This window comes from Urocitellus parryii, chromosome 7 (assembly GCF_045843805.1).
Source record: "Urocitellus parryii isolate mUroPar1 chromosome 7, mUroPar1.hap1, whole genome shotgun sequence".
NCBI lineage: Eukaryota > Metazoa > Chordata > Mammalia > Rodentia > Sciuridae > Urocitellus > Urocitellus parryii.
Window position 1 is genome coordinate 65022029 of NC_135537.1, and position 17202 is coordinate 65039230.

General features: G+C 34.9%; 1 protein-coding gene across 1 annotated transcript in view; it reads left to right on the plus strand.

The window, feature by feature from the left end:
- Window positions 1-17202, plus strand: part of Nkain3 (sodium/potassium transporting ATPase interacting 3) — a 340996-nt gene that overhangs the window by 31286 nt on the left and 292508 nt on the right. The window contains exon 2 of the mRNA XM_077801184.1: window positions 15741-15878. Within this exon, the coding sequence (XP_077657310.1) occupies window positions 15741-15878 (138 nt within the window). The remainder of the gene's footprint in view (window positions 1-15740; window positions 15879-17202) is intronic.

Below are 17202 nucleotides of genomic sequence, written 5' to 3' on the forward strand. Positions count from 1 at the left end.
GTAAGTTTTTATGTATCTGATGTTAGTATAGTCACTCCTGCTTTCTTTTGAATAATGTTTTTATGATATAACTATTTTTACTTTTTAATGCCAACCTACTTAGTTATTTAAAGTGAGTTTTTGATAGATAACATGTGGATGAGTCATGTCTCTTGATCCATTCTACCAATTTCTGTCATTTAATTAGTGTATATATAGACTATTTGCATATTCTTGATATGTTAGGTCTGAAGTCTAACATTTCATTTTGCACTTTCTATTTGTTTTTACTTTTTTATTTCTCTATTTTCTTCCCCTGCCTTCCTGGGAATTTCTTTATACATTTTTTTCAAAATTCTCTTTTAATTTATTTATAGGGATTTTTAGCATGCCCCGTGTGTAGCATTTTCAGTGATTTCTCTCATGGCATCAAAACTTATCATATTCTATCTTTTGTTTTACCTTCAGATAAATAATGAAAAATATGCCACATTTTAGGTTTCCCTGTCTCCCTCTTTTTGTGATATAATAGTTTTAGATATTTCCTCCATTTATTTTTGGAACCACAGCAAATATTATTGTGAATTTTGCTTCAACCATCACACATAATTTAGAAAGCTCAAGAAGAGAAGCAAAAACTATTTTATTTACCAATAATTTAATAGCATGTTCTTTGTTTCCTCCTGAAGTTTCTTCTTTGGTTATTTTGGCTATTTTTTATTTCTATTAATGAAATCTCATATACACATTTTTATGAAAAAGTCTGCTGGTGACAGATGTTTCTCAAGGACAAGTATTCTTTTATCTGAGGAATCAAGATTTCCAGCCAAATATGAAGTCTATTTTTCTAAAGTACAGAATAGGATTCTTGGTTGACAGTTTTTTGTCTTTCAAATTTTGAAAAATATTGTGCCACTTTATTCTGACTTCCATAGTTTCTGATGATAAATCTTCTATCATTCTAGTTGTTTTTATCCTGTAAGTAAACTGTTTTTCTTTGGGCTCTATTGAAGTAATTTGTCTTTAAGATTGTTATATGAGCTAGCTGTGGTAGAGCATGTCTATATAATTCTAGCAGCTTGGGAGGCTAAGACAGGAGGATTACAAGTTCAAGGACAGACCTCTAGTAAGACCTATGCAAATAATGAAACCCTGCCTCAAAATAAAAAAAAATAAATAAAAGGCCTGGGGATCTGGATGAGTAGGTAAGTGCCTCTAGGTTAATTCCTGGTATTAAAAAGAAAAAAAGAAGAAGAAAATTAAACCCCTATTTCTCACCCTGCACAAAACTCAATTCAAAGTGGATCAAAGACTTAGGCACTAGAACAGAGATCCTGTGCCTAATGAAAGAAAAAGTAGGTCCAAATCTTTATTATGTCAGCTTAAGACCTGACTTTCTTAATAAGACTCCTAAAGCATGAGAAGTAAAATCAACAATCAATAAATGGGATGGATTCAAACTAGAAAGCTTCTTAGCAAAGAATAACATGAAGAGAAGGCCTATAGAATGGGAGAAAATCTTTACCACATGCACTGCAGATAGAGCACTAATCTCTAGGTTATATAAAGAACTCAGAAAACTTAACACACACACAAAAAAACAAATAACCCAGGGCTTAGGCTGTAGCCCAGTGGAAGAGCACTTGCCTAGCATGTGTGTGCCACTGGGTTTGATCCTTAGCACCATATAAAAATAAACAAATAAAATAAAGGCATTCTGTCCATCTAAACGTAGAAAAAAATCAGTAAATGGGCTAAGGAACTGAACAGTCATTCACAGAAGAAGAAATATGAATAGTCAACAAATATATGAAAAAGTGTTCAACATCTCTAGCAATTAGAGAAATGTATATCAAAACCCACTCTAAGATTTTATCTCACTCCAGTCAGAATGGCACTTATCAAGAATACAGGCAACAATAAATGTTCCAAGGATTTGGGAAAGAAGGTACACTCATACATTGCAACCACTCTGGAAAGCAATATTGTTATATCAGCATCTTTTTATGGACTTTCTCGGGCTTATTGTGGTTGTAAGATCTCTCAGCTTATTTCTCTTATTTGGGGAAGTTTTCAGCTATTATTTCCTCAAATGCTAGAAATATTTTGTTACAGTCCCACATGTCTTTGAGTCAGTTCCCCCCTCTATTTTCAGCCTGTTGTTCAGACTAGGTATTTTTTATTGTCCTATCTTCCAGTTCATTGAGTCTTTTTTCTGTCCCCTTTCTGTTGTGTAACCCACCAACTGAGCTTTTAATGCCAATCACCATACTTTTTTTTTTTTACTTAAAAAGTTCATATTTGGATCTTCCTTGTATATACTACATCTTTGCTGAAATCTCCTACTGTTGCTGAGGTTCTGTGACTTCATTTGTTTCAAGTCGGCTGATGATTTCTCATTGAATTATTTTTAGCATGGCTGCTTTAAAATCTTTGTCAGATAACATGAACATCTCTTTCCCCCTGGTGTTAGCATCTATTGTTTATTTTTTGTCTTGTTTCATTTAGCTTGAGTTCTTTCTATTCCTCACTATGACAGGTGTATTGTTTAATTAAAACCTGAACATTTTTTGTTATATGGTGAGACCTCAGATATTATTTAAACCTTCTCTTTTAGTCAGACTCCACTGACACCTGAGAAAAGGGGCTTATCATTTTTATTTGGTGAAACCAATCTCATCTCTCCATAGGGTCTCCACTGACACCATGTTGAACTAGCCTTATTACCTCTGGGTGATGGTAAAATTCCTGACTCCACTTTGGTTTATCTTGGCAGTGGAGGGGAGCAAGGTCTCTTTGCTGCCTATGAAAATAGAAGCTCAGGCTGATCATATGGTCTCTGCTGTCACCATGAGAGAAGAAGTCCCAACACCCTTTAGGTACTTCTCTGACACCATTCTTGAGGGTGAAAAGCTAGGCTCTTTCTTGTCATGAATGAAGGAATGGCCACAGCCCCTCAGTACCAACACCACCATAATGTTCAGATTAGAGTTGCTATTGTGTAAAAGTTTTTGCTTCTGACAGGTTGAGATTCTCTTGGACCTTAGACTAGAGAGAGCAGATTTGGAAGGGGGGCCCTTTTTGTTTGTACCCATTAGCATTTTTGATATAACAGTTTCATTGCACAGGTTGTTAGTGACTCCACTTTCAAGGTCTTTCTATGTTTGTTGTTCACATGATGTCCAATCTTTTGGATGAACTTAGAAAGGGGATTGCAGAAATGTATATTTATTTCACCTCCCTACAGGTGGGCATCTTGTCTGTATTTTGTTGAATTTCTTCCTATAAACTTGCTATTGCAGATCAAAAAATAAATTCACCAATGAGGCACAAATTTAAAAAACTGTAAAAACATTTATAACTGTATATATAAGTTAATTAAATATTTAATCAAGGTGGGAATCAATTTAAACCTTTAAGGAAAGAACATTCTCTTGATTTGAACCCTGTTCTGATGCTTACTAGTTGTTTCCTAGTGTGTTTTGAGTAATTTTTAAATTTCTTTAAATATTTAATAGGGCTTACTGGGTTTATCACCATATGTGATGCCTACCACAAAGTAGGTGATGAGCAGATACAAGCTCTCTCTCTCTCATAACTTTAGCAGAAATGGAAGTATATTCATAGAAACATTAGTCCTTTGTTTACTTTCAAATATGAGACTCTGAAATGTAAATCATAGCATAATAAATACATATTATACATTTTATAATATTAATATCATTTGGGGCTAACACATGGAACAGTAATGAATTATACTCAATGCACATAAAACTGTGAGAAAAGCATCATTCCCATAAAGGACCATACAAAGATAGATCTTCACCAGAAGCAGGGCATGAACATGTGGCTGAGAGACATTCTCAGAATGTGGACAATGTCTGTCTGTGGTACCAGGGTAACTGCATAAGAAAATGAATCTTTACTCAACTGCTGTCACCAGAAGAGGACCCAGTAGACAAATACATGAAAGCTTCTGTCTTATTTACCCTATTTGTATCTACAGTCTAAAAAAATGAAACTAAGAGGTTGATGAAGCTTCACTGGTTCTTTGGGAAACATTCTGATATCCCCAAGTATCCGCATGATTAAAAGAGATGGATTCAGTTCATCCCTTGAGACTCTGAAGACCAATTCAAATCAAGTCATGAGACTCTGAAGACCAATTCACATCAAGTCAACTTGATTAAGATTATTGTACCAACATAATCCATAGCTATCAGTTAAAGATAAACATGAAGAAGAAGGAAATAAAATGCAAGATTGCAAAGGAAACACCTCCACCATTGTCGAAGTCTGTTGCTAGTTCTATAACAAGGAGGTACACTGAGATTGCAGGTGGTCTACCCTCCCCAGGATACAAACAGGAACAGGATATTCAAGTAGTCACTGCACAATCAGCTTGGAGTGGGGAAAAAAAAAAGCAAAGGGATCCATCAAAAAAAAAAAAAAAAACAGTTGGTGATGTCCGACCGCTCGAATATCAACAACTTCTTTTTACTTAAAAGTTTCTTGTATATTCTGTTTTTAAAATTATAATGACTTCTTCTTAGTTAAATACTTTGGCATGTTTAATGTTTGCATTCTTTATTTTTTTAAAGAGGAAACATTGAATTTCATTCCCAAGTGATGCTTAGTTCTTACTGAAAATATGTACTTTAAAGTGATTTTTTTAAAGGGAAAAAAAATAGTTGCAGGTGGTCTCTACTACAAATAAAAATGAGAAAAGGCTTTGAAAGAAACTTTTGACCCCTAACAGTCTCTTCTGTCTTCTCCTGCTGGGTTGCCATTTAGGTAACACCACCTGGGGAGTCTTAAATGCCATGGTGGGCATGTTCCTGCCAGCTGTTTGTAAGATTGTATAGGTCACCCAGCCTAGGGGTCCAACTTTAGTGTGCTTGCATCTATTAGGGCTCCACTGGAGGGTTGAAATTCAATCTTCAGTCACTGTTCTGTAACAAATTGGCACTTTGGGCTTTTGCTAAAATAGTTGTTTTACTCCTGACTTGAACTGTTTGTGGACTGTGGCTGCATTTCATAAGGTCAGTTTTGGGGGTAGAAAAGAGGAGGACTGGAGGAGTGTTGGGTTGTGAAAAAATTTCTAGCAGGGGGCAGAATATTTAGAAGCTGAATCAAATGATGAAATGACACTCTTTAGAGATCAAGTGATATCACTGGGCAAACATTACTTGATGACTCCCTTCTGCCTTATTTTTGTGAAAATTTTACCCAGAGTGTGACTGAGTTAATGCAGAAGAAGGAATGAGAAATTTTCATACCATCTATATTTTTATGGCATGGTTTGATTTATGTCCATATTAATATCTTTAGTGCTACTTGAAAACCAGTATAAAAACCCTTCTCTTAATGAGAACCTATTGGTAAAATGAAACAATTTTTAAAATTTACTTAATTATAAAAGCTCATTTCCCATAATTAGACTCCACAGCTTGAAACCCTCTGTATTAGTTAAGCTAATTGGATTAATTTGAGAAGAGTAGGAACTAAAATAATCCCTGACAGTGAACAACCCAAAATTTATTTTTAATAGACTTTAGTTTTCCTTACACAAAAGTATGCCCACTTTTTGCCCTATTATTTGAGTTATTCTAATTACATTTGGTTTAACTTACATGAAAAACACTTGACTCTTTGGTGTACTTGTTAACTAGGAAGAGACAACTTCCACACCTAGTATTGGGTTCACTGAGGAAATTCTTTGCTGTGAGGTGCTATCAAAGTGCATAATCCATGGGTGGACCACCAACACTTGGATTTAATTTGCCTTAAATCAAAGGATAATGAAAGCTCAATTGGATTCTGTAATCTGATGCTGTATAAGATCTTCCATATGGATTCAAATACATTGGCTTCCAAACTGGAATTTTACTCCCCACTTTTAATGATTTAAAAGTATCTACCATGCAAGTTCTCTTTTGTTGGGAGTGAAAATGTAAGCCAAAGTGTCCTAGTTTATCCTTTATTCCTCATTGATAATTGCTCTTTAGATTCTAGTTCTTTGATCTTCCCACGCCATCCCTATTCTACCTTGCTTTGGCCAGCCTTAGTTCAGGTTTCTATCTTCTCTCAACTGATGATTGCAATAACTTCCACCGTGTTCCCTATGTTCAGTCCAAGACTCGCCCCCATCCCCATTGCTTTCCCATTTCTATTGCAAAATAAGAACAAAGCACCTTCAAATCTCTGACAAGAGGGATTTCTTAAAGCTTCGTGCTGTTTGTGAAACTCCTGTATGCAAGAAATACATTCTTTAATGGTTTTCCAACAACTTCAAGGTAAATCAGAAAGTCTTTATTCAATTATGCCTTAATTTGCATTTTTCTCTTTGGTGGCAGCTTACAGACTGTGTTCTCTATACCAGTGTTTTAACAAACAATGATTCTTCATTCATTGGTAGATTGAAAGCTCAGTGTAGATGGTCTAGGTTAGCAAAATATAAGAAAATAAAAATAGAACAAACTAACACACACTAAAATTAAGTACTGCTTTTTGATATTTTATTTCAGTATGTATGTGCTAGAATATGAAAAGCACATTACCTATTGTGGGTTGAAATAAAATACACATACACACAGAAATATTTCATAAGTACACGTATTGGTTTTTTGACACAAGTAATCCACATTTATTGAAGAAAATATTTTTAAGATTAGAATAGCAATAATTTTTAAACAACCAACTGTCTCCTATTCAGGAATAATTGAAAAGATTGATTCAATATTGTATACCATACATGATTTATATACATAGCTATACAAACATTTCATATACTTACAAAGATCTGAAAATGTTTATTGATTAGATGAAGATATACATTTCTTATTATCAAATAGCATGCCATCTTACTTACACATGGTTTTTTTCTACATAATATATTGTGATTGGATTTTTATATCAATACATATTGGGATATATCGTATTTTTGTGGACATGTACTATTTCACTCCACAAATATATCAACATATACATTTACTATATGTCCCATTATATAGGCATTTACATTGTTTCCAAAAATTTCCCTTCCCATTATTCTTGTTAGTATTCTTATATAAGAGCAAACATATACATGTATGTATTAACATATATGTATGTGTGTGTGTACACCAAGCATGGATTTAAGTCCCTTGTATAGATTAATTTATTCAGTCTACAAAACCACAAGTTAAGTTCTTTCTATCATTTTCCTGATTTTATAGATAACGAGCCAAGATGTAGAGCTTAAGAATATTGTTCAGGATCACATGTTAATATAGTGGCAAAAGCAGGTTTTTAAACAGTCTGGCTCAGAAGTCCTTATGGCCAATAAATGCCCTGTTGTTTCTACAACTTGTGGAATTAACATTAAATTCTGAAAATGGACTTAAATTTAGTGGAGCTAAAATAGAATAGTTTCTATTTCAGGGGTACAGCAGATATTTCATAGATCTTGGAAATGTCTTGCTCTTCTTTTAGCTTGAATTCTTCTGCTCCCTCTCTTCTCTTCTGGAAAATCTTGAATCATTCCTTAAGAATACTGTTTAGTAGTGCATCACTGGTATTCCACGTGATTCAGGAGACTGGGGCAGGAGGATAGCAAGTTCAAGACCACCTTTGACAACTTAAAGAGAACCTGTCTCAAAAAATAAAAAGGGTTAAGGGTGTAGCTCAATGGTAGAGCTTGGTTTTAAAATAGTGTTTAAAAGCCACTTGGTTTTTAAAGAATCCTAGTGTATTTCTCTCTCTCTCTCTCTCTCTCTCTCTCTCTCTCTCTCTCTCTCTCTCTCTCTCACACACACACACACACACACACACACACATAGCACATCTTTGTATAAGTGTCTGTAATAGGATAATGTCAAAAAGTGTTAGAACACTGCTCAGTGCTCTTTTCACTCCTTGACACCCTCTGCCACAGCACATATAATTTTTTATTCACAATTAGTAGACTTAAGTCTTTCTTCACTAGAATGTGAACTGGCTGCTCTAGGCTAAGAATTCTGCCATTCATCTTTATACTCCAGTGTCCACCCCATGGCAATTGTTAAATCATACTGCTGAATAAATGAATGAATGAACAAAAGAGAGAAAACCTAAATTAAAAGTTTCAGATTCATAAAACTGATTCAGGAAAGAAACAGCTAATTACTCTCTAATGACTGAATTCAAAATATTTTTTAAAAATATTCAGGATTACCTGTCAATCTTTCCACATTAGATTAATCATTACTTAAGTTATACATTATTTTATACTGTATATAGGGAATAATGACAAGAGCAAAGCATTTCCAAGATCCGTGTGTGTGTGTGTGTGTGTGTGTGTGTGTGTGTAATTTCCACTTTCTAAAATCGTAAGTATCAGGTGATTTCTCTAATGCCTGCCATTTGCAAAGCATGTCAGTACTGCCCTGGACTCCTCAGAGATTGGTGCAGTTTTTCTTTCAATTTATTCATCTTGAAAAAGTCACAGTATTTTGAATTTGCACAATATCAGTATAGTTACTTGAAAGTAAAAATTGTTATGTAAATGCTGAATGATGCTATTGATCCATAATTATTACTAGATATAACCTACATGCTTTTCTTCATTATCACCATGCAAGTAATTTTCCCAAGACAAAGAATAAGGACTTATTCATAATATGCTCATTTCACGAGGGTATTGATATGCAATATACAGTGGTCCTTCATGTCCATGGGTTCCATATGTATGGATTCATTCAACCTCCAGTGAAAATACTTTGGAAAACATTGTGCCTGTATAAAACATGTACAACCTTTTCTTTCTCTTGTCGTTATTTCCTAAATAAGACAGTATGATGAATTTTTGCATAGCATTTACATTGTGTTAGGTATTGTAAATAATCTAAAGATGATTTCAAGTCAATAGGAAGATTGTGTAGGTTGTATGTGAATACTATACAATTTTATGTGAGGCTTGAGAGTCCACAGACTTTGGTATCCATGGGGATCCTGAAACCATTCCCAATATTGAAGCATGATTGTACTCCAGCATATACAGTGAATATATTTATCATTTCCTTGCCAGTATGCCCATTGATAAAGCTTTCTAAGTGTTTTTGTGGTGCTAAAGCTGTTAAGGTCTGTTAACAAGTCAAGATGGCTCCTGGCATTTTGCCAGAGGGAGTGGTTTGTGAAGTAACACCAGTGAGCCATTAAGTGTGGAGATTCCTTATTGGTTGACTGCTGTATCTAGTTTATGTTAATTAAGATAAGCTGTGTGGAATGTATATATACCCCTCCTGTTCTACAAGAAATGGCTCCCACTCCTGCTGTATCAATCTACACAAGTTGCTCGTCACCCCCCGGTTATTTTGCTGCAGCCGGACTGTGGCAAAAGCTATATTTGTTTACCTCAATTTTTTTCATATCACAGCTCTTGAGTTATAATGCTATTAATTTTTATGAAAACTACTATCTATTGTGCAGCATGGGTTGAAAGAGAGGTCCTGCCCACCTCAGTAGTCGTGTTGGTCACAGTATGAGCTAGAAAAAAAAACAGTGACCCTATCTCAGAAATGGCTTTCTGTAGTTAAATGAAAGGGAAGAGAAAGCTCTGAGCTCTTCCTAGATTGATCCAGGGCCTAGATAGGGTACATACACAAGAGAACCTTAAAAGGAGCAGGAGGTAACAACTGTGTGGTAGAATATTGGCCCTTCATGATATTGACATTCCAACCGTCAAGACATGAAAACATTATCTTACGTGCTAAGGGGGATTGACATTGCCAACAGAATGAAGTAGTTAGCTGATTTCAGGATGGAGAGATTCTCCGGCATTATCCAGAAGAGCCCAATGTAATCACAAGGGTGTTTTTATATAAAGAGTGGAAGTTGATAGGTGAGAAGGAAGCAGAGGCAGGCATGAAATGGTAAAAGACTCAACTTACTGTGGCTGACTCTGAAGATAGAGGAAGGAACCACAGACACAGGAGTTGGGCAGCTTCTAGAAGCTGAAGAAGCCAAGGAAAGAGTTTCTCCCCTCGAGCCACCGGAAGTGTAGCCCTGCCCATACACTGATTTTAGCCCACTGAGAACCTTCCTAGACTTCTAAACTACAGAAGACAAAAAACTAGTATAAGTTTTGATAATTCATTAGAGCACTGAAATACCAATAAGAAACTAGCATACCAATTTTACTAATGATTGTCATCCATGGTCTTGATCTGCTTATCTTAATATTTATCACCAAGATAAAGATGATGATTATCTTCTTTTGAGGAAGAAACTGGAGTTTGATGAAGGATAATGCAGCTGTTAAGTTTCTAAAAGATACAACTTGCCCCTTGTGAGCATTGAGGGGAGAGTGTCTGATCTAGAAATGGATGCAGCAAAGAAAGAGGATTAAATCATGAAACACATCTCCATGCATTCTTCGTTATCTCTACCTCTTGTAATATGGCTTATTTCAGAATTTAGTTCTTTTTGTTGCATGATTTCACAGTGGTTTAGTGAAGACATAAAGATACTCTGATGTTAATGAGCTGATTGTTTATTTTTTTCATACATCTAATAAGAAATAATTATCAATCCTGATTTGTTTAGGATGAAGTTAGATTAATAAGTACTGAAAAATCATGTGTTAAATAATGTGGTATGCATAGCATCCCCATGTGTTTTATTTTTCAGGCTTTAGAGCATTTCTCTGATGCATCAATTCACTCCCTGACATAATGAGAAGTTGGGGAAATAGTTATCAGTCTGGTAGTTGTTATGCTGAGTCAGTGCACAAGGTGAAGGGGTTTTCTGAGTGAATTTGTGGTACATAGATGCCCTTCACATGCACTCTTCCAACTCATCAGCCTCCATCAATCTATTTGCAATGTAACATCCATTCCTCTGTCAACAGGAAAATTTCCATGATATGATACACTCAGTCCCTTATTTCTTCAAAAAATAGATTTGCAGCACTATGTAAAGCACTTTTCTGAAATCCTATGCCATTTGCTTGAAGTTTATACCTTCATTACTGAAGTGTAATACTAGAAAATGTTCTTGAGATACAGGATCTGAAAACATAGAGGTAGAATTCAAGAAATTTTTACAAACATTTTAGAGAGAATTTTTTTCACTTAACCAAATTAGCTCCAAAAACAACTTAGGCAAACACAATTGGCATTACAGACTCTACTCTTCTGTGCACCCACATTTCTACCTCATTTCTACCTCTATAAGCACCATGGCCATTTAGACCACCAGAGATGATTCTAAAAGTCAAGCAATAGGAAAAGAAGATGACAAATTAAACTGTTTTAAATTTTATCTAGCTTTATTCATTTCACTGATTCATTGGTTTCTGGTTTCACTGACATAGACTTTGCTGTCTAACCTCTAGCAAAAATAATAAAAAACTAAGCCAAAGCAGTGAAGACTTTAATACTATTATTGTCATTATTGGATGAGCCATATAAGTAAGCCAGACCTGGATTTCCTGGATCCATCTCAAAGTTCATATACATCCTAAGGCTTATTTAGCTGTCTATAGGTACATGAAAACTTCTTCAGGATAGTATCTGCTTTATCATAGTGGTAAATATCATGTTAGAACTTTCATGATATGTCAATAGGAAATAGAGTCACATTGCAAATGCTATTGATCTCTTTTTTTAACTCAGAGATATGAAATAAAATTCTCAAATTATAGTTTAAAATATAAGACCATCATTAGCATAGACATACATATATACATAGAAGATGAATATTACTCATATAAAGCATGATAAGGCCCTTGGAAATTGAGTAGATAAGATATGGAAATGGAAATAAGTATTGGTGAGCTGAGGGTCCTATAGATTTTGCATACATAAAGAACCTGCCTTAACAACCCAAAACCTCCTAGAAATGGCCTAAGAAATATTAATTTAGCTAATAAAAATGTTACTTGGAGCTTTTAAATCTTAACTTTAAGAATTAATACTTCATGATTATAAAATATTTACCATGTGAATTCTCAAGCTAGAAGTTACACAGAAGAGAGTACCAACTCATGCAATATGCTTTAATTCCATAGTCTTTTGTGAGATTGTGTTTTGATCAAATGCTTTCTTACGATTCTACTGACACTAGTGACCCTGTTTTGATCTTTTTCATTGTATTTGTCTCTAGTGAGTAGAGCAAAAGTCCAAGAATAATGAGAGGGAAGGCAGCTCCCTTCTCTTCCCATGAGGCTGACTTTCCAAGACGCTTAGTCATTAAGAATGAGCCTGCGTGCTTGGCTTTTACTTGGACAGAAACTAATCCTGTAGACTCAGTCTGTAAATGCTCAGGAACCTGCTTGGTCACCCAGACAGAGATTTTATAGCTCTTTAAAATTAAGTGTGAATTAGTTTTCATAATTAGGAATAACTATTATGAGCAATTATGCAAGATGCCGTGTGAAACATTAATCATAATAGATGTATCAGTAAGATACTGTATTTTACAGTATTTTTATTCTGATTTCAATTGTCTTTTAATTATTTGTTTATTTGGTACCAGGGATTGAACTCAGGGGCACTAAACCACTGAGCCACATCCCCAGCCCTATTTTATATTTTATTTAGAGACAGGGTCTCACTGAGTTGCTTAGCACCTTGCCATTGCTGAGGCTGGCTTTGAACTCACCTCAGCCTCCTGAGCCACTGGGATTACAGGCATGCTTTTTAAAAAAAAAAAAAAAAAAAAAAAACTCTGTAGGAAAAGAGACATACACTTTTCCATCCTATTCTTCATAGCTGTCAGGTTCTTACCTACCTTAGCTTTCACTTACAAATGATTGCATTGTTATTTAAGTCAGTGCTTCTTGTTCTGTTTTAAATCGGTGTCTGGTTGGTTTTGCTTTCCTGGAGTATTTTATTGCCTTTGCATTTTCTGGATTTTTCTACCTGTATTTAAAATTCCAGTGTCTCATACATTCTTTTTCCTGCTGTATCATCTCCTCAGACCCTTCTCTGGACCCTGCATCCTTCTGTTCTCTTCTGTATTGGGTTACTTCCTAGGTAGGCCATACCAATGTGGAGACTTCCTCCTATGCTCTCCCAAATCAAACCACTGTTTCCCAAGTCATGTGCAAGCAAAGGTTTAATAATAGGTTCTCAAACCAAACAAGTCCTGATTTTAGCATTTCCCAATTTCCACTTTGTAAATATTCCCATCACGGCCAATATCAAATTCCCAATCTGACATTACTGACCAAAGACTTGGAAAGAAGTGCACATGATGACCTTCCCAGCCAGTTCCTGGGGGCTTCATCACACCAGGGATCAGAACCATTTTGATAGTAAAATTGATAAATTATTCTCATACTTTTTCTGAGTTAAAGTGACCTGGATATCATCCAATTTCATTTGGTGACTCTGGGTCATGTTTTTTCATATTGTCATTGGTGCTTATAATTATACATAATGGTGGGATTCATCGTTACCTATTATGCATGCACACGTTATAACAATATAATTTGGCCCAATATTTCCCCCTTTTCTCCCCACCTCCCTCCCTCTGGTCTATTTCCTTTATTCCTACTGTTCTCCTTTTGATTTTCATGAGATTTCCCCCACACCTTTCTTTTCCCTTTTCCTCTCTAGCTTCCATGTATGAGAGGAAACATACTTTATTATTAATAACATGCTCTAGAGTTGAAAAGTGGTGTCCCTAGAGATTGTGGCATTCAAGCAGGAAGTATTTATATTTACCAGTGAAATAAACCACTAAACAGCTTAAGATGATAATTAGATGGAATAGTTAATAAAAATATGATGGTATTTTACTTTTGAAGTTTTTTCTTTAATTATAGTTGTTAGTTGTTTTTTTTAAATACAATGTTCAAATGTAGTTGTAGGTTTGCATGGTTGTTGCAGCTGACCTGTGTCTTATTCTTGGTAAGATCCCCTTTCTAAATTTGATAACCATTTGTTTTTGTTTTTTCCACTCTTTTTTTTTTTTTTTGACTCAGCTCGAATTCAATTTTTTTAAATTCTCAGAGAATAAATGTTAATAAATAGCATTTTGTTTTTGGTACCAGGGATTGAAAATTTGACTTCCCTTTCATGATGTGTTGTCCCTTTAATATCATAAAAGGGAGCACTTTCCATGCATCCTCTGGTAGAAAGAGGAAAGGGTTTTCCTCTGAAAAGTTCACTTTAAAGGATTTGTGATGCACGACAGCTTTAAAATAGGGTAGCTGTTTCAGAATGAATTGCCTAAGGCTGCTCTTCAGGGTTGCTTTTTTTTTCTCAGCCCATCAGTCCTGTTTGGACATAAAAAACAGTGCATATTTATATCATTGATGGGCCAATAAATAAAAGGAAGCTTCCTGGGAACTAATTAGAGTCAGAAGGAGATATGAGCAAGAGATTGAAAACACAGTGCCGCTACTGACATTGCTCTGATTATTTTGTGTTTTAGCATTTCCTTGCATTTTGCAGATGTAGGAGATAGTGACAAATCATTTCACAATCAGAAAATACTCCTAAAATGAATGGGTACTTGGTGTGGTTCTCTTAGGCATTTGTTCTTTTCTCTTTTCCTTCACAACTTAAACAAGGTAAATTCAGCTTACAGGATGGAGGACATTTCTTTCTGTCCAAGGAAATTAAAGCTATTCAGGCATACACCTGTCGCAGAACTGGAAAAATACCAAGGGTGCCATTTTCATCTGAAAGCTGCAGTTTCTGGTGCCATCAGAATAGCTAATCAATCACTGGATCATTTTATTAGAGTTCCTACTTTATCAAAGGAAATCTAGAAAAATGCCTCAAACATATAAGATTATGTTCAAGTATGCAAGTAGAATTGTAAAAAATTTAGACATAGAATACAAGAACTACCATGTGTCTGTGATAATTGACATTGTTGGTATTCGTTGTACTATCTGAAATTCGCCTATTTAATCGTAAATGGTTTAAGTGTACAGGTTGATGTACTGAAGAATTATTTTAAAATACAATTCTATATAATGCAAATATAATAGACTATGGTGTCTCTAAAATTGTTATGGCTCCATAATATTTATTTGGGTGTCCAGAAAGGATTTCACCTAGTCTGAATTTTCATGTAGGTATAGAAACTTAGTAAAATGTACTTCCAAGGGAATGTTTAACTCTGGTTTTAGTCTTGAGCCAAGGGTAAGTAAATAACACGTTTTCAAAATGATGATTACTATAGTCATTATCACTATTGGAAGTCTAATGAAAGGAGAAGAAACCAAACAGGTTTGGTTAGTATATATTTAACACAGGAAGGCAAAGTTAAGTAAGAGTTTTGTTTTGTTTTCAAAATGATACCAGCTGTCATATCATTATGGTTATTGCTCTAAGTATGTTATATTAAGTCAATTATTTCATTACAAACAATGATGAATTTAAGTCTTATTTGTCTGGATTTTCTATTGTAAAAAACTACTTAACCAGTATTTCTTAGTTCTCTAGATAGGTTCAAAATTTACATTTGGAGCCATAACATTGAAAGTTATCTCAGTATATTTCCTGAGAGAAGTTGCATAAAACAGTACATGAAATAGGTATTAAAACTCTAGCAACAAGGGTTGATTCCGTGTTGAGGCACTTGCCAAGCATGCATGAGGCCATGAGTTTAATCCCAGCACTATAAAAAATAATAATAATAATTAATTAAAATAATGCTCGTGGTTATGATGCTTACAAGTGTTGAGATTGAAGATGCCGGCCTCTCCAGCAGTGAAATAAGGATTGAGATGGTGACATGATGCTTGGATAAGCTACTCATGAACTCCCTTTGCTTTGTTGCAGCTCTCGGCATTAGAGAGACAAATCTTTGACTTCCTTGGCTTCCAGTGGGCACCTATTCTTGGAAATTTTCTACATATAATAGTGGTCATATTGGGTTTGTTTGGAACTATTCAGTACAGACCTCGATACATCATGGTGGTAAGTCTTATTGTTATCACTGCCTCTTCATATGCACACTACATGATTTCTATAAGAAGATGAATGAAATAATTTTATAGAGGTCCATCTAATAAAATGTATTTATGCTGTTCTAGCCCTCAACTGTTCAATTCTGTTAAGAAATATTACTCGGTGGAACAGACAACATGATGAATGTTTTACAGTGAGAACAAAGCAATATGTCCTGAAGTTTGGGATGATCTAGTGTGACTCACTTAAAATAGAGTTTGGATAAAGTGGAAAGACTGATTTTGATCTCATTGTTATTATGAGATGTAGGGTATGTTAATTATTAATGTAGCAGTGTAATAAGATGTCATTTATCTTCAATGACATCTGTCACTAGCCCTAGAAACCAATCCTGTTTAGCATAATTGTTTAATCACTGAAAACAATATAATTTTAATTAACTTAGGATATTTCAAATGCATGTGCTGAAAAATTTAGTGCATGTTCCTCATATATTTCATACAGTTTATTATTGAATTTTTCTCCAATTTTCAAGATGTATTGGAAGCACAAATCCATACTCCACACTATGCTGAACATGGGCAGCCCACGCTCCATTACAGGTCAATTTCATGAAGTACATGCTGTTCTTCGCACTCTAGTGGTAGTTATTCAGTTTAACTCGTTGCTTTTTCTATAAAAAGAAGGCAGTATTGTTGGCTAGATGTATAAACAGGTGTTGGAAAATGATGAGTAATAATAATAAAGGTATTGAAAATAGGAATAACATAGTCTAATGTAATCATTGAGCCTGAATGAATGTATAGAATTCAGTAGAGTTGGTAAATAGTTTCTGCAATGCAGTAATGTTGCCATACTTCAGGGGGAAGGTGACACAAATAAGCCACCTTTCAATTTTTACTAATCCAATTTGTTGGAAAAAAGGTTTTGTTTTTTTTCCTATAAATGTACTTGTTCTGTGTTGAATCTCAAAATTGGCTTTTTTTTTTATATCTTCCATCGTATCAAAGAGGTGAAAATAACTATCCCACAGGCAGACTTGGCATTCAACATGGCCCCAAGAGGGTTTGATATCACTCAATTTGCTGCAGGGCTAAACAATTTCTGCTTTACTTTGCTTCTCTTAAGAATAGCCTCTGCTGAGCCACTGTGTAATCTACTAGAAAGATGTTTCCTAGAGTCAGACTTAGAGCACCAGATGCTTTAATGTCATGCAGAATATCAAACTATTATTGGGTTCTAAATATGTTCTAGTTTGTTTCTATGAATACAAACACTTTTACCACCCACCAACTTTTTAAATTTTATGTTGTTCATGTTCTGCTAAGGCCCC